The 24,587-nt window shown below is 35.9% G+C and overlaps 1 protein-coding gene across 1 annotated transcript in view; it reads left to right on the forward strand.

The window, feature by feature from the left end:
- Positions 1–24,587, forward strand: part of TTC27 (tetratricopeptide repeat domain 27) — a 128,294-nt gene that overhangs the window by 95,879 nt on the left and 7,828 nt on the right. The window contains exons 12-17 of the mRNA XM_009880444.1: positions 627–749; positions 6,749–6,976; positions 11,926–12,024; positions 13,779–13,831; positions 17,986–18,151; positions 23,656–23,853. Coding sequence (XP_009878746.1) covers positions 627–749; positions 6,749–6,976; positions 11,926–12,024; positions 13,779–13,831; positions 17,986–18,151; positions 23,656–23,853 — 867 coding nt within the window. The remainder of the gene's footprint in view (positions 1–626; positions 750–6,748; positions 6,977–11,925; positions 12,025–13,778; positions 13,832–17,985; positions 18,152–23,655; positions 23,854–24,587) is intronic.

Here is a 24,587-nt window from a genome sequence, read left to right on the forward strand (position 1 = left end):
AACAAAGAGGCTGATTTATCTGTGACGAAAACTCAACTAGGGAGTTGAACCTGAACTCAAACCCAATATTGATTTGACTAAAAATTAACACCCTTTGCCAGTGTCTGTTTGGCCAGTGCAGCGATTTCTCATGAGTACCTAACAAAATTGTATCAGAGCCTTTCTCTGCATCTGTTTGCATATGTACAAATTACTATGGCAAAGCATTGCTAGAAGAGGCTTTAATGCCCTCCTTCAGCCTCTGTTTCCCACTCTTAGCATTCCCAACATCCTGCTGCAGCTGCTTTCCAGCCGCAGGGGCCACATGCCTCTTTTAAGGGGTGGAAGTTCAGCTCTGTCAATTCATCCTTGCCATGTCTGTTTCCATTTTTGTATTATATTAGAAACTATTTCAAAGTAATTAAGCTACTGACCTGAACAAAAGTCAAATCAAAACAATTACTGTTCTATTGATGGGGTTTTTTTGAGATATAGACATTGTTTGAGGCTCCAGCTTGAAGTTTCAAGAGAATAATTCTGTATTCTCTGCTTCTTGTTGATGTCAGAAATGCCTCTAACATCTTTTAAGAATGTAAATAGTATTTCCTTACCTGTTTTCAGTTACCTGGAATTTCTTATCTTTCCAGCGTCAGCTTGCGAGCTTACTCTTTGAGCTGGGATGCACCAGCTCTGCCTTACAGATATTTGAGGAGCTGGAAATGTGGGAAGATGCAGTGATCTGCTATGAAAGAGCAGGACAGCATGGAAAGGTAAGAAAGATATGTTTTACAACTGAGATCCCATCTTGAAATAGGATCTGAAGTATGAAAGACTGTCTGGCCTGAGCTGTCAATTCACTAGTGACACTCACTTCTACAGGGGTATCATCAGGAAAGTCTGTTTAGGAAAAATGGACACATGACATATGAGTCTCTCATAACCTGTGAATGCTAAAAAAAAAAATATTTGCGATAATGACCACATGAAATAGAAGTTGGTAAATGAGAAATAACTTGGGAAGCAAAAAGATTGTGGTAGTGATTCTTTAAAATATTAAAGGAAAATTAACAACTATTCATGCACAGCAAGGTGTAATGTAGGCATTTCAAGAAGGCTGTAGCAATCATTCATAGTGGGGTCTTGGAGTTTTGTCTGGAGGGGATATTAGTTTTCTTTCCCAAAACACTTTAAGTGGAACAACATTGGTGTTTGATGTATTTAAATACATAATGCTAATGTATTCAAATTACAGAATCAAACATTTGAAACAAGAAGTGTCATAAGATTAAAAGGCTTCATTTTGTTAAGTCTATGTTGATGTTTTCCTGAATTTCTCCATGATTTCTTTAACCTTGCTGCAGCTACATGTGATCAGCTCCAGAGAAAGACAGTTTAAAGCCATCGCCTAACTCTATGTATCAGTGACAGAATTGTTTAAAAATGCTGGTAGCAAGCTGTAGCAGCCCTCCTAGGGCTGATTATTTTGCTGTTACTATTAGAGCAATGGTAGGAAAATTTTAGAAAATGATACCTGGAAGTAATGCCTGCTTCTATGTAACTTTAGCTTTGTTCTCTTTCTCGTGCAATCTCTCACACATAAAAATTATAACAGGAACTTATGCTGTCAATCATTGTTTTCAGAATTTATATAGTTTTCAGAAATATTGACTCTCAGACAAAAATGTTTTTTCTTTTCTTCCCTGTTCTCTCCCTCTGTTTGGTATGTGGTAGCATTAAATATAGGAATGTATGTGTGCCTTTATGAAGACAAAATCACAAAGACTGCTTAAACTAATTTAAGGTTACAGAATAGAAAGTTATAACTTCAATTAATAGAAAAAATGCAGAATTTCTTATACTTGCATATTTTTTCTAATTATTGTGCACCGACATCTAGATTTCGGGAATTATAAACAGACAGATATGTTTTGCTGGCAAATTCTATGTCACATTATGCATGCCTTGGGGATAGTATGCAAATATCCCAATTTTTTCAGTACAGTGGAGAAGTAGAGGTCAATATTTTCCATTTCCTGGAAATGCATTCTGTCCTACTTACATTCACAAACTGCCCTTAGGGAGTTATGAAAATGGCACTCGGAGAATAGGACAGGATATCTGACACAGGAAACTGCCTAGAAATGCTTTCAGAATGAGGGTTTGTGCTGTGCTTTGAAAAACAGAAAATGCTATGTAAGTACTAAGTAACAGTAGTGCTGGGGAAAAAAGCTAGCTTCAGATCAAAAAAGCCAGAAAATTAGAAACATTTAGCTGTACACCAAGGGGAGTGACTATTTATGCTTCTTATCAGAAAGCTTTCAGAGCATGAGTTGTTTGTATTTATGAAAAATCTTTTAAAGTTTTTACACATGGTAGTTACTCTCTTAGAAATGCACAAGAATCCACTAGAGAAATATGTTGTTCAGTGGATATTCATGTCATTAAGAAACTTAGCATATATACGCCCAAAAGAACAAACTCTATTTAATAAAATTCTGCATGTTTTTCACTAACAAATGCTTTTATATAGAAAACCTGAATTTAAATACCGAAAAAACCAATAAAACAGCCAGATATCAGCAATATCAATGCATTTGATGAGTACTTACGCGAAGTAGTATGTTCCGTCCTTCTACTTTTGAATCACGCACTGACAAAGCAACAGTGCATGTAGATAAGGCTATGCGAAGCTCCACACTATGTACTTGGGAAATACATAATTCACTCAGTTATAATAGGGCCATGTAGCGGTACAAATTTTGCAGAGTAAGATGTCACTAACATTTAGCAAACTTTTTTTGTGGATCTTTTACTGTTACTAGATATGGCTCTATACTCACTTGTTTCATAATCTGAACAAAACTAGTAGAAACTGATATCATAACATGAGTCAACAGAAGAGTAACAGAGTGCCAAGCAGTGAAGAAAACAGAGCACAGAACACAAAAAAAGTATTATAAAATCGGAATGCACAGTATGTTGACAGTTGCTGTGGCTTTCTCATTGCAGTCTCTTACTTGTATTCCTTTAACAGACTTGTTGCAAAAGCAGACACTAATCTTCACATGCGTAGTGAGAACTGGTGTTGAAAAGTGTCCCTGTCCCTTCTTTTAACTGTGAGGAGGACCCAGACATCTCGAGAGTATTATTTACATCGGACAACTTTATTTGGTTAAGGTGTAAGAGGTCCTCTTCAGCCTCACTGGAAATAGATAATACACTAAAAATGGCTCTATTTCCATGATAAAGAAAAAAGAAAGGATAAACCAGAGATGTGAATTTTCAGTTCTTCCAGTTGAAGACAGGCCTTTCTCATTTGCAGGGGCTCCAGACCATAGTAGCTGCTGACCTTTGATAAATTCATGAGATCTACCCTTTAGCCTGGTATTCTGTCTTACAACCCTGTTTTCAGCCCTATCCCTGTGCCATCATCTCCTCGGACTAAACAGTGTGGTACACAGTCCGGTTTCAGACCAACATATCCAGCAATTCACGTTCTACAGAGTTATTTCTCTTGTCATAACATGACACAGATACCTCCAAAAACTTTGAGCGAGGAAACACAATTATGGTAAGATCTTAGAAGCTGCCATTTAAATTCAGAAAATGCTTCCCAGATGCAAAGTCAAGTAGTACTATACCGATTAGTGCATGAGATTGTTCAAGAACTTGATTGACTTCCACTACATATCATAACAGATTGAGAAGGCAGGTAAGCACTCCTATACGTAGCTACTAAATTGACAAAGAGGAGTAAATGGCTTGCCAAGGTCATACATGAAGTTACAGCGAAGATGAAATGAAAACTGAAGAGCTCTCCTTTTCTTTCACTACCTCTTTGCATGCTCATCTGTTCTACTTCTTCATGCTACTTCTCTCATAGCCTAGCAAATAATGCACAAGCAGAAAAGGTGAGAGCGTTTTAGGAAATACTTTGAACTAGCAAGGGAATTAATTGTCAAATAATAGAACTGGTAGATCTGTGAAGAGTGAGGCTAACAGGGCCTTTTAGGAAAGAATTAAAATAAAAACATGGGAACATGTAGATGGGACAGCAAGTGGAAGTGCAGGATGAATCCTGAACTTGTTTCCCAGTAGTCTCTGTAGTGAATAATAAAAAGGCACCACCTTTTATTTAAAACAGCACCCTCTTTAGTGATTGTGGATTTTTGTGAAGCTTTGCCTTTTTAATTCCCATGCCAACTGTAGTAGTCCAGAAAGCAAGATACCAGCCTAAATCGTTCTCATGTTTAGATCAACTGACTTTTGAACTGAGTGTTGAATGCCATCAATTCTGGCACAGACCATTCTGTGAAAAGCAGCGTTGTTATAATTAAATCTGTTTCAGTCAGCAAGGATTATACAGCTTCATTTTTTTCTTTTTAGGTAACTTTTATTTGATAATTTTCTTATCAAAGCTTATTTAATTTAGATATAATTTTTAGTTATAAAGCATGCGAGTTAATCATTAATATCTGTTTAATGGGTAAGAATAAACTTCTAGTGGTTATATTTCTTTTATGTGCATTGTCTGAGCTGTGTGGAAAATGTTTCTTGATAATATTTTATGTTAAGAGAAGATTTGCCTTTTGCAGAAGCGTGGTTCTTATCAAAGAATAAATGTGCGTTTTTGAAGCTAGTTCAGTACAAATTTAGGAGACAGGAATATTTTTCTTCACAAAACCCCAGGCAAAATGAGAAATCCTGTTTTAAAATATTATCTGGTTTTGTACAGGACAAATGACAAATGTTTTGAGAATACAGTATATTTTTGTTGTTGTTTGTAGTTATGATCCCCTTTGTATAAGCCTTTAAAGATTTAAGTAATAAAAATGTTTGCAACATGCCAGAGAGGTGATCAGATAGCTAATCGGATGAAGGAAAAGTCAGACTTATGCTTATTTAGTTCTCTGATTTGTCTGTGTGCTGAAATATTTATGTTGGCAACAAATTCTTGTAAGCTTAGACCAGAACTTGATGTTTTTATGCTCTTAAATGTGAGATGCAATTAGTGAGTGGTTGGCTTTCTAGTCTAGTGTATGATTAGTCCTAGGCACTGCCACAGAAAAGCAATCTGAGCTTGGAAGTGCCCTGCAGAGGAAGAGGTAAAGCAGCAGCATGCAGTGCACTTTTCACCTCATAGCTGCTGTTCGCACAGAAACACTTCAGTCTTTTTTCTTTATTCGAAGGGGGGAAAAAAAAACCCACCTGACCTTTTGGTGCCTAATGCTATTACTGCAGTAATAAAGCACCCAGTTCTCTGTGCTCTAGAAAAAAAATAATCTTAAAGATATATTATTAAAATGGGTTCCTTTAATCTTGTCATAGCAACTAATGGAGGCAGGGAAGGGGAACTAAGCTGCCCTTTAAACAAACCTTCTGCAAGTGCAACCTTCTTGTTAGGTGAGGTTTTCTAGTACTTTCACCAGGCAAATTCTAAACTTTAAGTAATAGTTTCTTCATGTTTGTGCACTTCAAATATTTGTAGACTTTAACTGCTACTTTATTTAATAAAAACGATAGTAAGAATGAAGCGTTAAAATTACTATACATTAAATATTTCAAAACAAAGTCATTTTTCTAAAGATGATTTTCAGACAGGATCATTGAATTTTACAGTTTGGAGGAACAGGAGTAAGTGACTTTGATTCTCTAGAGATCGTCTGAAGGGCAAAGAAAGTAGTTCTTGTAGAAACAAGAGAAGCAATAATAATTTAAATGCAGAGATGAAATCAGCTTTCCTTTTAGATAAACTAGCTATGATAGAAGAATGTTTACTGTTACAATGTCAAACTTTAGTTCTGTGGCAGGCTGCATTGACTCTTTCTTGGTTCAGATGCTTCCAATAGATCTTTTCTAATAGAAAAATTATACCATGCTGAATTACGTATGTTACATTTTTGCAGCAGGGTACTGAGGTAAGAGTTCGGTCTGAACAACAGATCATCTGTCCAGTGTATTTATCTTTTCAAAAAGCCACAGAAAACACACTATCTCTTGTTTAAAAGAGAAACAAGAATTTTATTGTCAGTGCAAGATAGTGACCCTGAGATAAAGAGCTTTTGAAAGCTGGTTACAGCCCATAATACACGTCTGGGAGACCCAGCTTGTGTCTTCTTTTCCATAATGCTGTATATATTCTGAATATATTTTATCTCAAACATTTGGATAAATTTATAACTTCTGCATCTTATGTAAAAGAGTAGCATTTCCAAAACCAATGGTATGAAAGTGGATGTGTCTTCAGACATAGTAGAATGGAAATAACTATTTTCAGAAAAGAGCAATTAGAAAAAAAGGAATGACAGTCATTGCAAGAGTACTTACTAGGATTTATAAAAAACATAGATGATAAACTATTAGGATTGCACATAGCAATGCAGTATCAGCACCATTAAGATATGAGGTAGGTGTAGGTTTGATATCCAGGACTGATATTTGCTCTTGGGACAGAATACACACCTAAGATATAAAATGAGGAGCAAGCTGCTTCTTGTTTTAACGGGTACATTTCCCTTGGTGCATTAAACCGAAAGCAACCATATTATGTTGATGTTCAAGTGTGTTTTTTTAAAAACAATTTGGAACTAGGCTCTTTCTAGACTTCATCATTGATGCTGCGTTGGATCAAGATACTGTTTCCTCCCTATCCCTACTTCTTAGTCTTCAACTATGATTACAAGGTGCTAAAGGGGTATTTGTTCAGGTAGGCAATTAACTGAAAATAAATTGTCCCACTACGTGTTGATTTCTCTTTGTTCTTTAACAGGCAGAAGAAATACTCAGGCGGGAGCTAGAGAAAAAGGAAACAGCAGGATTATATTGTTTGCTTGGTGATGTTCTTAAAGACCACCAGTACTATGACAAGGCCTGGGAGATCTCCAGGCACCGCAGCGCCCGTGCCCAGCGCTCTAAAGGCCTCCTGCATCTCCGCAACCGGGAATTCAGGGAATGCGTGGAGTGCTTTGAACGTTCAGTGCAGATCAACCCAATGCAGGTTGGGAGATGATACACGTATGGCTTGGGTTTAGTTGGTGTATTCAGTTTCGAATGATGACACTCTTTTTTAGAAGGCAATTCTGTGCATAATTGTCAAAATAATAGCTTCTTACTATTCTTAGCAACTTTTTCACCATGTATTTGGAAGCCTGGCTAAAAATGGTAGCATGATGAAATTAAGACGTGCTTTTTCTTTCAGGTCCTTGCATGCAGCTAACTCTTTGCCTGTGCAGCTCTTTTATTTCAAAGAGATCAAGCCAATGAAAATCAATAATTATCATTAAATAAATCGTGAACAGGTGTCAAGCAAAACACTCATAAGAAGAATGCTGTACAGATTTTAATGAAATTATTCTTTTGCTTTGTCTGTTGGCTTTGAGTTACAAACTCTGATCTCTGTATTTCACAAAAGACTTTTTCAAGTGTTCTAGTCTGTCCTGCTCTGTAGTCCCTGAGAAGCATTGTTTTACACTTGTGATAACAGTAGCTTTTATTACAGTGATGCATCAAAACTGAAACCACAGTCAAAAGAGTTCTCTCGGTAAAGCTGGGTATTTTGACAGATCCTTTGCAAGCTGTTCTGCAGACAATTTTTGTTATCTTGTTTCAGTTAATCAGCCACTATATCCCATCCCAATAAGGTCCACCCTGTGTGAAAGGTCTTGAGAATTTAAAACAGCTTTTTGGTTGTTTATGTATATAAATTTTGTTCTTCATAGCCATTTCCAGGTCCATGTGAAAGCAGGATATTCCTTCTTGCCCTCCGAAGATGACTGCTGTTTTGAGTTCCACATAACTAGCTGGACTTCTGCAGTAGAAAAATTTTAAAGGCCTCCAGCCTTTCAAATCTTATATCCTGAAACTTTTTTGTATTTCAATGGCATAATTTATTCCAGTGAATCAGAGACCTGTTCTTATTCAAGTGAACTCCAGATAACTTATAAACACCTTTAGACTGGAAAGCAAAATGAACAAAAATGCTTCCCTTGTCTTTCAGTTCTCTTACTGACTCAGGAAATGCCAACAAAATACATATTACTCACATAGGAACCATATTGAAATCAAGAGGACTTCTGGATAATAGAGGGCTGCAGTAGACGGCCTACAGGCCTCAAAGCTGAGAAATATTCTGCTGAGATGCTTTTTTGTTTTGTGTCCTATCCAAAGAAGCTTAAAATGAAAGGCAATCCAAGAAAAATAGGCCACTCCATATAGGAAAGCGAACATTTCCTCCTGTTGTTGGTCAGGAAGCGCTATTTAAGATTCAAATGAATAGTTTCAAGCAAATAGATTGAGCAAATGGATAGTGTGGATTGGCATAGCACTGTCTTCTAAAGTCTATCTGTATTCTGTCACTACAGAAATGAATTGTTTCCTATTCCAGGATGTCTTGTGGACAAAGAGCAGAGAGTAGGCTGATTCTAGATGCAAGGACTTTAATACAAGGAAAATATTCATTAACAAATTGTTCCCAGAGTTGTGAAGAATTTATCAGTTAAGCAAGGACTCCCTATTACAAAGAAATTCTTATTTTTTGGTGGTTATCAGAAACCTTTTTGGCGGGAGGGATTTTTAGACTGCGGCAAGTGATCCCCCAAAATATCTACTGGATAAGACCATTCTCTATCAACCCACCTTTAATCTTGGGTACTCTTTGGCCAACTGGTCAAATTTGATTGACAACTCTGAGGGTAGGTCTTTGCAGTATGAGACAACCACCATATTAGACTTCGGAGAATCCACAAAGGAATGAAAGTCTTACAGTTCCAATATATCTGAAACTCGTCTTCATTAGCACTGCTGCTCACAGCATTGCTTGTTCTAGTATGTGCCTAGTGGGTGACAGACACATTTCTCTTGCACTATCACTGTGAACATCTTGCAAGGGTAGACTGAGACAATTCCAGCAATCAAAGAGCTCATGCAGTCAGTTCTCCAGGGGTGAAAGTCTGTGTAACAAAACTTATGGTTTGTTAAATTATATATTTGTTAGTTCTTGTACTGAAGGGTATGATTCTCTATATCCAGTCACTTCACATTTGAATTTTCCAGAAATAGAGTGTTTGTAGCACCTTTTTCGTGCCCACACCATTCTTCACCATGTCACAGTCTGCAAGAAAAGTATAATCCTCTTTTGTGCTGGACTATTTGGCTCATAACTTCTCAGGCTAATTTTCTTGGGTGTGAAGCAAGACAAGTGACCTCTGTCCAATTTGGGAAAACAGTCACACTTTAGAAGTCAGCTTGCCATCAACTACATCTGGAATTTAAAGTTTTGGACAATGAAATGAGAGCCTTATTCTTAACAATTCTCATTCATCTTGAAATAGTAAAAGTAACTTAAGAGTTGAGCTAGAGTCTCTCATTGGAAATGATAATAAAAGTCTCTATACTTACTTAAAACTATAGTATGTTCTGTTAGTGTGTTGTGTTCAAAAGAGACTGAATTATAAGGGAGAAAAATAATGCCAAAAAGTGAGTAATTAAAAAGGTACTCAGCCAGGATTTCACTCAACTAGAGCTCTTAAAATGTTGTTGTAATTACTAACTTCAAAGACTAATTTTACTGTGCAGGGTATAGATTGTTTCTAAACCAACACTGCTGTACTCCTAAGAGTATTGTACTGAAGAGTTTACTAGATCTGAAAAAAAAAAAAAAAGAAAAAAATTCTTCAGATATATTATTTGGGTTTTTTTCAGCTATACTATAATTAGCTTATTTTGGAACCATATTCTCACGAATATGAGAGAATTGTTTAGACTTTCTTAAAGCATTTCATAATCATTTAGACTTATTAAAGGCTTGTCTGGAAATTCCTGATGGCAAGTTTTAACAAAGAGTCCAAGCCTAAATTATCTTCCTTTGCTGGTCACTGTCTTCAGTTTTGGAAAGGATAAAAAATTACAGCTCATTTGCATGTGTTTTTCCAATCAGTAGCGACATTTGAACCTCTAGGCAACAGAGTTTTTTGTATTTCCAAAAAAGAACTTTAACCTAGTTCCACAATCCTTGACAAAAGTCTTTTTTGAACTTTGGACAAAGTTTTCCTTTTGCCACCTTTCAGTCAGTCACTTTCCTCAGAGCAATCGTTACATCAGCCAGTGGCATCAGCAGATTTCATGCCCTCCCCAGTAAAAAGAGAATTCTTACCATTCTTTCCACACAAAATAGCTTAACTCCATTCTTAAACTGTATCCTAAATAAATTATTAAAGACTCACTGCCTTCTTATATTGTGGAAGAAATTCATGCTTCCTTTCCAGATATCTAACAGATGATAGGATATCATTTCATAGCTATAGTAAATCAAAGGCAATGAACCTTGGTTTTTTGTTTGTTTGGCTTTGGGTTTATTTTTTTTACACAGCTACCACGTTTTTCCATTTAACTTGTCAGGCTTGTCCTTTTGTAGCTTTCTCATTTCTCTTCACACCAGCTTTTCGAGTATATCCTGTTATTCTGAATAATGTTCTTTATTTTGTTTTTAACTGTTATGATTGCCTAGTCATTTTAGAGCCTTTTTGAAAGGCAGGATGCAGTTTCTCCAAGCCTTGAAATGTCTTGTCTTTAAATGTTTCAAGTCTTCTGCAGACCTTTACTCTTTTAGCTGCCCCTTTTAATTTTTAACACAGTTTTTCCATTTTAAGTAGCTCTTAAATTTAACATAGAATCATGGAACGGTTTGGGTTGAAAGCGACCCTAAAGATCATCTAGTTCCAACCCCCCTGCCATGGGCAGGAACACCTCCCACTAGACCAGGTTGCTCAAAGCTCCATCCAAGCTGGCCTTGAACACTTCCAGAGATGGGGCATCCACAACTTCCCTGGACAACCTGTTCCAGTGCCTCACCACTCTCAGAGTAAACAATTTCTTCCTAGTATTTAATCTAAATCTACCCTCTGTCAGTTTAAAACCATTACCCCTCATCCTATCACTACAGTCCCTGAAAGGGTGCCTCCACATTCTCTGTAATAAATGAGTTGCCTTTGTTCTTGGAGGACTAGTGACTCTAGGTGCATTACTAAGTGTCTTTCGTATGGTAACGTTTTGAACCTGATCTTTCATACTGGTCAGGATCAAGGCAAGTACATTCTTCCATCTGCATGACCTATTCAATTTTCTGTATACTTTTTGCCTCTGTATCATAGCATCTCAGCTTCTTGACTTAATTCCCACCCCAGAGACTTTTCATCTCACTCTTCTTGTCTGCTAAAGAATCCCTTTTGGACACCTTTCCCAACCTTCTCCATCATGTCCAGTTCTCACATTTTTTGTGTTCAGTTGAAACCTTGATACATAGTTACTGCTAGGCAAAATACCTTGTTTCAAATTATGAAGAAAAGAAAATTATTTACCATTCTTTGCTGTCACTGTATGATTTTTACTAGGTACCTGCTCAGATAGGTCTTCTCCACAGAAAAGTTCTATCTCTCAACATTGCATTATAAACTAGAGAAGATTGATATCCTGACAAGTAGAAAGTGCTGTAATTTTGAAGTGTTCATGTTCAGTCATTAGAAATGTTTCTTGTAAAATGTGATTTCCTTGAAATACATTTCCTAGTTTGTGCCATTTGACCTAATTGTAATACTAGAAATTGAACGTGGATTTTTCACAAGTTAAAGCAAAATATGCAAAACTCTAAATAGCTGTCACTTTCTTCTCCAAATGAAGATGAATTGTTAAAGAGCACTTCAGACATGGTTAAGCGGTCTTTAGATAGTCAACACCTTTGTTTATCCATATTTATTAAAGCTTTGAACCTAAAGTTTTCCTATATTCTGCATACAGGTTATTATTTATTGCAATGCGATACTATTACGATAGCTGAAAATCAGGTAAAATCAACAAGAGTAGCGTGTGTTTGAGCATCCAGGCAAAATTATTTCTTTTGTGCAGAGATATGTATGTAGGTATATCTAATCATCCATTTTTTTTCCTCTCCAGCTAGGTGTATGGTTTTCCTTGGGCTGCGCATACATTGCTTTAGAAGGCTATGAAGGTGCTGCCAAAGCATTTCAGCGCTGTGTGACGTTGGAACCAGATGTATGTACTTCTCAACAAGCAATTCAGATGGCTTATCTAAAAGCAATAAGGATCTTTTCATTATAAACAAGCAAATGAAATGAAAAACTTGTTTAAACCTTAGCCCTTTGAATAAATTAAACTTGTGCATGAAGGATATATTTTTGTCATGAGACATCGTAAAAATACTTGTCCAATAGTTAACTTCATCCAAGTATGTGTGTGTGAATGTTAAAATATGTTTGAGCAGAAATTCCTTTATGCTTGCATACATTGATAAAACAGAGAAAAGGGAATGAGCAGACTGTCAGGAGTATTAAAGAGAGATAAAAAAATTAAAATGCTTAGTCCTCTAAGTAATCAAATTTTCCTGAAAAAAAAAGTCAAATAAGTGGTTGTATGACAGGTAACTATATAGTTCACAAGCACAGGAAGAATGGAGCTTGTTAGGCAGTTATTCAGGATGCACGGGACAAGCATGTGTACAATACTGCAGTTTGAGTGTGACTGTGCACTGAGACAGCAGAGGTGTTAGCTGGATTGTGGGAATGTACTGGCAATACTTTTATCAAAAGGCCCGACCACCAGCATGTTGCTCACTTAGAGTTAATGCCACCTTCTTGATAGAAACTATCAGTCATTCTTTTCTCTTGGGGAACAGAGAGCAATGAAAGGTGACAGCGTATTCTTTTTTTTAATCAATAAAATTAAATAACCTACTTGAAAAAAAAAACAACACCAAAACATACATGCAGACAACCCTGTATTCAACTGGAATTTTTACTTTATATATTGATATTTTTTTGTTTCAGTACAGTAGATTTACTTCCAAGTAGATACTAACGTTTTCACTTATCTGTCTGGCGCCTGTACTTGATTATATTCATATGAACACGCCAACTGACTTCTCTGTGGGTTAAGTGGTATTTCTTTTGTGAGTAAAGGATGCTGGTCTGGTTCTTAGTTATGGAGGTGAAACCTATTGTTATACAATGCCCTGCAGAAATGCAATGATCACTTTTATGAATTAAGCCTCTAAAAGGTTTCCCAACATGATTTAAATGCTCCTTAAGCCTGAGGATAGCCTTCAGTACCAGGGTACATTTCATTGCAGTACTCAGGTCCTATTCTTCAAGTTCATGCTAGTTGTCACTTTGCTGAATTCACTGCTGTATCTTCAAATTTACAGTAGCATCAGGCGATGTGCAAGAGTCATCTCTGTACATGGCTCTGCTGGTTTTACCAGAGGAAAGATTGTCTGAGCACTTCACAATCCTTTTCAGCCAAAACAGTTGATAAACACTGTTGGAACTAACCCTGATAGATTTGCTTGAGGTGCATTAGAGGGCATTCAGATAATTTTTTCCATTAACAGAGTGGTGCAGGTAAGTAGCTTCCAGCTAGTGAGAAGTGATGAGCTGCTGGGAGCACCGACACCTCCAGCCATTCCAACTAGATCCAGAAGAGGATGCCTGTTTACAGTTTAAACTGAAGGCAAGAGCTGACTTAGCGTATTCCAACCAGAACGCAGTTAATTGATATTTATATACCTGATTGTTGCTGTAGTCAGTAATGCTTATTTATGTATTTCTATTTTAATATAATATTTTCTATTTCAGTGTAATATTTTGACTGCCTTGTACAAAATATGTGTTAATATGCATGATTAGCAAAATCAACTACTATTTCACAGTAGTTTTATTTACATATTTTTATGAAGTAAGCATAATATAAATTAATAATTTTTTTTGGTATTTCTCCTCTTATCATTACAGAATGCTGAGGCATGGAACAATTTATCAACTGCTTATATCAGATTAAAACAGAAGTAAGTACTTCAAAAGGATTAGAAGATACTGCTTCCAAAATAAATAATTGTGAATTCCTTTTTTTGACATACAGTTTTTTATTCTTATAATGTGGTTACCTCATATTTTGTAAGTCTTATCCCTTCAGTTCTCTGTCCCAGGTTGGATCATTGATAACTTATTTCCTTTTGCAGGAAATAGTTTCATAAGCTTTATAAAAGTAGCAACCTCTCACCCTAAGCTTTTTCTTGTTAAAAGGATTTATGATGCAGTAATTACAACCAGTGCAAAACGTTCATACTAAAGGTGGAAACTAATTTGACTATGAAGTTAAAAAGATATGTCCATTTCAAGCAAACTATATATTCAGACCTATGGCAATTCATACTACATTAATCTCAGTAGGTTTAAGGGAAAAACAGGAAGTTTATTTTTTATATTATGAAAGCAGATAGAGATCTACACACATAATAGCTCGCTTGTTCTTTTCCCTTGAAATTAACCATTAGTACAACAAGCTTTGACCTAAATGGACTGCCTTCTTGTTCTTTATTTCAACTCAGTGTAATAAAAGTTACCTGTAAACACAGAATACCTGAAAGAACTTAATATTTAAGAAGACTTTTCATATTATAACTTGTCCCCAAAGAATGAAACAAAAGAATACAATAAATTTTGAAAAAATTTACTCAAAATCTGACATCAATTTATACAGTTATGCAGTCAGGAGGCAAACTAAAAAAGAGAAGAATAGTAAATTTACATAAAAGAGTAAATTGGTAAATGTACGAAGGAAATGTAGGAAATAATATCATAAAAGAATTCAAGAGGTGGTTTGATATTCTAATAGGAGCAGGAGGGAAGAGAACATGAAGGTTAGAATAACTACTCAAGACTAAAAAGTAATAGGAATCAAGAGCTTCTTTTAACTTTTCAGTAGTTATTTTCATCTTTGGCAGAGCCTTGAGAATGCCCAATTTATTGTCTTAGACTGTGTGTGATAGATTACTCCTTTTGCATAAAGTTCAAAAGGGTATGTCAGATGCTCTGTGTGCTGGCTTAGGCTTGTTTCATAAAAGTATCTAATCAAAATAATTTTTCTGACTGTTCATCTACTATAAAGCTGAGAAATGACTGAGTGATTATTTTCACTTTATTGGTTTAATTATTGTTAATCTACTTTTGTGGTTTAACATGCTAAATACATATAAAACTTGTGACCTCTTTGATATTGTATCAAAAGCAGTAAAGGGAGACATGTTTCTGAGCTTTTTTTTCCACAGGAATAATGTGGGAGAGGAATATGTGTACAGGAAATCTTAAGTCAGTATTACATGCTAATAGCTGAGCGTGGCTTCTATTTGCTGTGGAATAGCAAATTCTTTGATTATTTGTGTAGTCCGTTACAGATCAAGACAGTGTGTTGAGTTAGTTTAACCCACTCTCAAAACAGGATATTTGTAGTAGTACTCTTCAGTGTAATTTATTTTGGGGGGCCAAGTGGTGGTGAAAGTGTAAACTCTTATTTTTCAAGCCTGCTAGCAAAAAAAAGAAAAAAAGCGGGGAGAGGATTTAAAAAAGGAAAACAAAAATGAGATATTTAAGTTAGTTGTTTTCTTTTGCTCCATCATCAAAATCAAGCTTTGCTCCAACCAGGCTCTTAAATCAGTCATTTGGGTAAAGCTTAGCAGAGTCTCATACAACAGACAAACATAAAATGTGTAAGTCTTTTTGAAAAGTGTATGCAAACAACTTGCTGACACCCAAATGAAAGGGATTTTGTGGTTTTTTGGGGTTTGTTTGTTTTTTAGGAGTCCACAAGTTTTGTGTGTTCTGAATTTCCTCCAGAAAAATTAATTGTGATGAAAACAGGCTCTAGTCTTCGGTTTACCAGAAAAAACTTCTCTGGGTGCCAGGAGGTCTTTGAAATCTAGACCTCATATTTCTCAGAACAAACTGGGACTGGCCCTCTGTCCTTTGGGTGAAAGATTCCTGGTTTCCAAGACAGGGTTGATACACCATTACTGCCTGCTGTTTCCTGTTTGGATATGAATTGGTTTAACTGGTGCCCTGGTTAAGGATACTCCATCATTATATGAATTGACTTTATTAGCATAGCAAGAATGACGATTTGAGGAATATGATTTCCATCCCATCCCTCTGGTATCTTATCTACATTTCATAGTTCCATCTGATTGGCATCTGCCCTCCTGATAACTTACTAACTTTTTGGAGAATATGGGGGAGATCATACAGGCTAATCCTGCAGGTGTTGAAGACTAGTTTCAGAAACAGTCTCTCGAGGTGATTGGGGTACACCAGTCAGCAAGAGCATCTTCCAGCCTATCAGAGAGCTGTGGCAGATCCCAGCTTCCATTGTAGCAAAATCCACAGAGGAAAGAGCAGGTCTCCATTCTTTTCTAATATAATCTATCAAAATCGGGGTTTGAAATCCCTCACTAGGACTATTAACAGTGGAGGAAACCCAACTGTTAGTGTATTTACGTGGCAGCATCACGTATATCAGAAGAGAGAGAAAAGGGGAGTGAACATGGGAAAATCCTGCTGGTGAACTATTCTGCCATAGCTATGCCAAATGACCTGGTTTCCTTCAATAATTTTGCTCTATCAGTCAGCTCTCTTTGTCTGTATTTGGTAACTTTTAATACTATGGGCTTAGATTGGCAGTTATTTACATTTTTCCCTAACCCAGGCATTCCAAACTTTTAATGGCCTGATCCACTAGTTAGATACTCTCTTTTCCTGGCTGGGGTATTTACATTCTCCTGGACCCTCTTTTAGAAATTCATCCAACAATTTCTTTGAGCTGTCTTTCTTTAGAGACAGCACTTTTAGCAACTTACTTAAGCAATAGTGCAAGTGAACTGCAAATTTTGATAACAAGCCATCTTTGTATGATCTTTATTAAGAAGAGATTTATTGTCATACCTCCCCAAAGAAGATTTTTACCAGCCTGGGGAAACTCTGTTTCAAGTTTTCATTTAAAGGTATTTATTCCTTTGTGGGTTTTCTATATATCATGACTGTCCAGCTGAGAGTAAGCTTCAATCTCTTGAAGTCCTAAGAACCGTATCGTTCTGATTCTCTAGCAGAGCTTTTTTTAAAGTTTCAAATTTATTGAAACCTTCGGCAGTACGTTTAAAGCTTTAAACATATGCTTCAGACTGCATTAAGACTTCTTACTCCTTCTGCCACCTCTCTGGCAGCATTGATTGCATGTTGTGCAGGAGGTCATACCTCTGCAAACTGTAGGTCAGCTGCTTTCAGCCCATATTCTTGATTTGGCCAAACTGTTTTATGTTCCTTACCAGAGAATGCCATTACTTCTCTCCGTGAGTAAGGGAATGGTAAAGGGTTGTCTGCAGTCGATCCATGTGAAAAAATAAAGATGCTTCCTGACTTGACAGTGACATTATAGGAATTGTTCTGTCCGCCTTTATTCCACAACACTTTCTCCTGCCGCTATGAGATAGTTTGCTGGGCAGCACCTTTGGTGAGGGACCCTAATAGTGTTTGGGGCCACTGTGACACATTTGTACTAAGCAGTGTAGTGTCAGGGAACAGAGAGTGTAAGTAAAGCTTCCAGCTGACATAAGAAAAACATGGTTGAAAATGCTGGGCTTCTGTGCAATGGGTATGCACGTTTACCACATGCAAATGTTTAAAATAAGTCACAAAAAGCTGTTATTGTCAAGTAACCTTCCTCTGTGTCAATATCATTCTGCATCTGCCATGGACTCAGTGATATTTAATTTTTTAATGTGTGTTGCAACTGCAGCATGAGGAAGATTGTTTTCTTACGATTCCAGTTAAAAATTCAGAAAAGAAAATATTGACATAGATGGCACAATTATAATGAATTTTTGTCAAAATGTAATTATGAGAGCTAACATAGAAATTACGTAGTTCAGACTCTACATTGTGTACTGTGGAGTGAACTTATAGAAAATAATTGGCAAGAGAGATTAAGGAATTATCAGTATTGTAAATTATGAAAAATAACTTTTACATTGCACTGTTTTCTAAACCTAATTTTTTAAATAAGCAGCTTTTTAGTTGATACAGTGCCAGCTGATTTTAATATAGAAATCTTCTGTATTAAATCTTTATTATGGAATCTTCTTTTCTATCCTTCTTTTTTATTATTGATTAGAATCAAAGCATTTCGAACCCTCCAAGAAGCTCTCAAGTGCAACTATGAGCACTGGCAAATATGGGAGAATTATCTTCTCACCAGTACAGATGTTGGAGAGTTTTCAGAAGCAATTAAAGCTTATCACCGGCTCATGGACTTAAGAGAAAAGTACAAGGATACACAGGTGGGGAAGTTTTCATGTTAAGTCATCCTATATGTTCATTAATTTATTCTTGTGAGACTGAGAGAGATTTCTGCTCATAATGGTGTCGGTAATGATAGCACACATACCAGTGAAGTTACGTAGGCAGGCCATTTAGGTTTTGAGATTTGGGCTGTAAGACTTTTTTGCATCCAGATTGCCTCAGACTTTGTGGAAGGAGAAATAAAGCCTGGCAGTATTAAGATCTATTCTTAAATAAAACACAATGCATAACCCCATCTTTCCATATTGTTCTTGCATATCATAGTATCAGAAATAATACAACTTTTTTAGTTTAAAGAACGGTAAGCTTTTCTTATGCATTTGAAAATTCCACAAATAACCCTTTGAAACTGAATTATGTTTCATAGATTGAATGCATTACAGTCAGAACACTAACAAATATCTATGGAAAATAGTCTATGGTAAAGATTAGTGTGTTTGGCACCTACAATATTGTGGTACTGGTGGGGCCTGTGTCTTTACTCATGGAACATCTTGTAGATGGTTTGCTTTTTTAATGAATTTTTTTCTCAGTTGTTAATTTAAATAACATTTTTAGGGATGATCTACTATATTATTTTAGTCAGATTGACAGCTGGCCGGAAATAGAACTTTTTACATGTGTTTGTCCATTTTAGATATTTTGAGATGATACACACTCCTGCTAGTGTGTTTTGTCAATTTTTATTGAAGTATTTGGGGATATTGTGTGCCCTAAATTTCTATTTTTGTTGTATAACTCTTTTTTCATCTTGTTCTCATACAACTTTTATGATTTTTACAAAAGTGTATGTATGCTATGTATCCTAATTTTTTGTTTGCATCCTAATTTTAACTTTGGCTTCTGATATGTAGTGCTTTGTAGGTTTCATCATAGCTTCTAATACAGTTTCCTCAATTAGAAGGATTTTACTAGTTGGCCAAGAAAAAACTCGGAGCCTGATTAAAGAATTTCAGAAAGACTTTAGTCAATAATCTCACAAGGAAGAGAAGAATATTCCCATAGCAAAACAAAAAAAGCACGTGTAAAACTAAAAGCTTCTGCTGAGATTGTTTACAAAGCTCACCATTAATTTCTGAGCCTCTCCCATTTGCCAACTGGCCTGTTTTAAATAGAGATGCTCTATAACCCTCTTGTGCAATTGTATTTTAACAAAGTAAAGTCATGAATATGAGTAAGTGGAAGCATACACCTCTGTTTACATGGAACATAGTATGATCTTCTCTCAGGTTATATTTAGTATTTGTAGATGTCATAGATTTTAATTGGTAGACTACTAAGTTAGATGATATAGTGGTGAGAAAGAAGGTAGGAATTTAAAAATCCAGAAAAACAAATATGCACAGGACTGGGAGAAACAAGCTGAGTCATTGATTCTAGTTCTTTGTGAAATCAGAAAGTCAATCACCAATCACTTTTAGCATAATCATGGTTGCAGAATACCCCTCATGACAGTGAATGCATCAATTAAGAGTGTGCAATTGAATATATAATTTGAAATGTCCTTGGTTTCTGTAGTTACATCAGATTATTTTATTTCAGCATAGTATGAAGTCATATTTGTAAATCGCTGATTCCTTCTAATAACAGTAAGGCATTCATATCTCCATCTGTGATTTTTGTTAGCCTGTTGCTGTCTTTTTGTGCCAGACTTCTGAGTACAGAATGCAGCTTTGGGAAATTTTTCTTCTAAGTTATTCTAGTTATTTAATGATGTCATCCTTGTGGCAAAGGTTCTGAAATCAGGATATCATGAGTCTTAAAGATATATATCTACAGATTCTGCAGACAGAATTGAACAAGGAAAAAGCTAAGGGCTCTTTATAAATGAGCTACAATGCAATATAAAAGATTACAGCAAAGGACATAATTTCAAAAGTCTCGGTTTTCTAGTATTCCCCTTAAATGACATAGGCATGTTTTCTTACCTTCCTTCCTTCCTCACTGGTTCTTAAAATTCTTCAAATTTCCATATTCCTTTTCATTTTCGTGAACCTACTGAGAAATACCCCTTGAAAATCTTTAATATAGAAGTTACGTGATAAAAGATAAAGGCTCACTGAATTATCTGTAGTTTCAGTGAGTAGATCAGTCACTAAAAAGGACTTGAGGATAAAGCCTTACATGTTGTAATCATCAATTTACCCTCTGAATTACTAGTCTGAGGTGGTAAATATACCTGAAAGATTTCTGCAACTGCTAATCACGCTACTTTGCACAATGTGCATGTTTGTGGAGGCAAGCAATCTTTTCCACTTGGAAAGTTGAAGTTCTGTGAGTAGCAAAGTTATTTTGTGGATGGAAAAGCTGTTTTGCTACACTGCTTTCAGAAACCAGATCTTCATCCTGTGCTGTCAAAGATGATGAATTCAGAAGTATGGACAAATGATTCCTCTCTGCAATTCTGTGTTCTTGAGAATCTAGCAAAAGTTTTTCTGTTACCCTTTCCATCAAATATCACCCTTATTTCAGCAGTTCATATTGCCAGACTGTTTCTAATAAAAGGCTGCAAAAGCATGTTCCAAGGGGATTTTGAGGACCAAGGGTAGGAATCAATAACTTCTGGAGCTCTATTTCTTTTTAATAGCTCACTAATGACAATTGTCTTTATTTTAAAGCTTTAATTTGGGAGGGGCGTAGGGAGAGCTCATGGACGCAGATTTGTCATTTTGGATCTGGTATGTGAGGGTTCTCTTCTTGCTTGAGCACTGTCAAGTTTGATTAGTATTAGTGAAGCTTCTAAAAATGGTTTCACCAAGCAAATTTTTATATGAAAGGATCTGTTTGGAGAACAGTTGTGGAATGAGGTCAAGTGATAGCGATCATAGCATTTAAAAATTATTTGGTTTGTTTCTAAGGTTCTGTCCAATAGTGTTTTTTGTTCAGTTTTTAGTAAACACACATTATTCACAAAAGCAAAGGAGAAGCAAGAATGCAGATGGTGTGATGTCATACAAAACACAAACTCTCTGCACAGTGGTCATATGGAGCCCAGTTCATTAAAAGAGGTATTAAAAAAAAAAAAAAGCAGCAGCTCTATGGCTTGCGTGGGATCCTGGGCAACAGAGCATTGCTTTAGTAGTTTAGTATGTATGGCAGTTTAAAATCTCTCAAAGATATAAATTAAAATTTAATGCTTCAGACGACCATCTAAAATGGAAAGCTCTGTTACAATGCTAATACTTTTTGATGATTAGCACAATTCACTTGCAATTTGAAATAGCTTTATTTAACAACTGGGCACAGCCAAGTAGCGTTAATGATTCATTACTGTTTAATGGACCCTTTAATCTGGGCTTTCACACTAGTTTTATTTTAACTGCTGAATGATGCTTACATGATGAATTACAAAAAAAGTAGATAGATTATTATGATGAAAGTGTAAGCAAAGCCTGAACTCTATGGGAATATGGGTAATTTTTCAGTTGCTAAATCCTACTGACTGAGAAAACTGTGTTTTTTTTCATGTGCAAACAAAATATCATTGGCTTTAAAACTCTTGATAACTATACATGATATTCACGTGAACGAAATTTTTGGACTTTGAGTAACAATTTCATTAAACTGACAAATTGATTGAGAAGTAATATATGTATATACGAATCCTCAGGACCAGTTCTAGTTTGTTTTCAAAAGAGAACATAATTTATTATTTCTTCTTGCACATCTTTTATGTTTTTTATTATAATGCCATAGTAATGGAAATACTTGCTGGTATTTTTCTAGCAAATCATTATAGAAGATCTGATTCATTTAATACTGGGTTTTAGTCCCTTAGATTCCAAATCATGAATGCAATATAAATTTCAGAACTTTTGGACTATTAATAGTTGATCATATTTTCTATTGTCTTAAGTGAAAATCCAAGCTCTTTAACAGAAAAGAAAAGAATAGCCAGTTTGTCATATCATTTCAACAGGGCTATACTGTTACGGTTTGGGGAGGAGAAGGGGGGAGCTGTTTAGCTGATGTTCAGGTGCTATTACGATTTTATATTGATTCTGAAAAGATACCAGTGAAATGTAGAATTTTTTGCATTTTTTCTGTCACATAGATTTATTTCATAGCATCATCAGCCATTTTGATTTATTTGGGATTTCCTAGATCTGATAAAACTCAATAATTAATTCTTGGGATGCATGTTAATTGAGTCGTTCTATAGAAGCAAAGTTGTTTTAGGACAATGACATATCACAAATACTAAACTGCATATGTTTTTATTTTAAGTGTAATATACTTTGATACTGACCTAATTTTTGCATTACTTTCTGCCAGTGAACTACATCTTGGTTTGTGAGGATGCACCTCTGTCCTGTTTTTACTAGAGTAGTGGTACATTTGTGTGGTTTGGGGCTATTCACAGATCATCTTTGAAATTGGTTTTATTACTGTCTTGATACTAATATTGCTATTAATATATCATTGTAAGTATTAATATCACGTGGACAAAAATGTTGAAGCATTGAAGGTGCCATCACAAGTTAGGAAGTACCAGAATGAATTTGTAAACCCTTTACCGGCCTACCTTGGGTGCAAGCATAAAGCGTTCCATTTTGGTTTTATTATTGTTTCTTCCTCAGTGTGTGTGTCTCGTGCACTACACAGAACAGGTAGTTCTCACTTAATAAGCCACGGCTTTTCTGGGGTTTATTTTCTTCTAATTCACCATAGGGTCCCATGTCTTAATTTACATCTGCTGTTTCTCATTTTATTGAGAAGTAACTGTGGCACAGTGAAACTGTTTTCTAATTGTCAGCATCCAGTTTGCGACATGAAGGCTTATGGTTTTTTTCTGGGTCACTTGGTATTATGGAGCATTTCATACATGCAAAGCCCAGCTCCTATTGACTTCACCAGCAGCTGCATGTGCTCAGCATTTCTGCAGGTCAGATCCCACATTCTCAAGCCAGTGACTCAGAAAGTACAGCCATTAAATGAGTACTTGTAAAAAGTTTGGTTGAACGGGCTTCACTAGTAATTCACCAGAAGTGCATTAAGCACAGAGTTTCCCAAGGTAGCGTTCAGTGACCTTCCAGTTCCATCTCATCCACTATACATCTTTCAGTTTCTGCAGGTAGTTAAATAGGAGTCTTGTAAACAACAGTGTCTTCCGTTACCTGAATTAATCTGGTTCAGCCTGTTTACTGATCTTTTTACAATGATACTGTAAGGTGAAAACATCTTTAGGAAACTGTCAAAATTTCCTATACCATTCTCTTTCGCACTAGCCTGTCCCAGTAACCCAAATTGCTATCTTAGCTCTTTGGCATCTTTATCTTCACCAACCATGGAATCTTACGGGTTTAAATTAGTAGAATCACTCTCCTAATAATGTATTTCTTAGTAAATTCTATACTTGTCATATGGTGTTATATTTGTATTTTACTGAATCATTAATAGAGACCATAAATTACAGATATCATTGTACATACAGATGTTGATTTGAGCTGAAATATAACCTCTTTCCTGCTGCTTTTTTAAGGTGCTGGCTATTCTGGTCAGAGCAGTAGTGGATGGTATGGCAGATCGCACGGGAGAGGTAGCAAGTGGATTGAAGGGAAAATTGCAGGAGCTTTTGGGCAGAGTGACTTCACGAGTGACAAATGATGGGGAGATCTGGAGACTTTATGCCCAGCTTTATGGAAATGGACAGAATGATAGTGGTGAAGATATTGAAAAGGTAAGTGTGTTGTGAGGTTTAAGTTTTAATGCATACACACTTCTGGTAGAAACCTGCTCTCTAACAGACTATAGTGCTATAGTAAGACACGCTCTTGTTCCAGATGTGTTTTGCTTTAGTGTTTCTAATAGCTTATTTTGTGCTTTTCATGTTCCTACAGCACACATTTTTATTACCTAACAGGAGTAAGATGTTTTACATCAGTTTTTGTGGATTTTTAAAAGATATCTCTCTTTTATCGATATTTCATTTTAAAATATCCTATTAGAGCATATGTGCATCATCTTGGATTTGTATTCTGAAACTTTTCTTGGCAACAATATAATGGCTATAGTCTAATGGTGGTGGTGGTTTTTTTTTAAATTGGAATCTTTGATTCTGAAGACAAGATATTGCAGCTTCTGGAAAAAAGTGGATCTTGATAGCATGATCCAGTGGCATCATAAGCCACCTATATTCTTCTTTGCAACCACTAAGGGAAAATGCCTTAAGATAGTCTATACCACAGTTAGAGTTCCTAGAGTAAAAGTGCTTTGTCCTTACTTAGCTTAAAATGGAATTAAATAAAGTCTGTTGAACCATTGGTTTCTCTTTACCCGTCTCTGGTTTTGCTATGTTAACTTCCATCTCTTGTTCCTATCACTTCCCAGGTGATTGAGTTGATTGCATTTCCAAAATAACCACTCTGCACTGCTAGAAGTGTTTACTTTGTTGTATGCTGACATGTGCTTTGT

The sequence above is a fragment of the Charadrius vociferus genome, unplaced genomic scaffold (assembly GCF_000708025.1).
Source record: "Charadrius vociferus isolate BGI_N301 unplaced genomic scaffold, ASM70802v2 scaffold62, whole genome shotgun sequence".
Lineage (NCBI taxonomy): Eukaryota > Metazoa > Chordata > Aves > Charadriiformes > Charadriidae > Charadrius > Charadrius vociferus.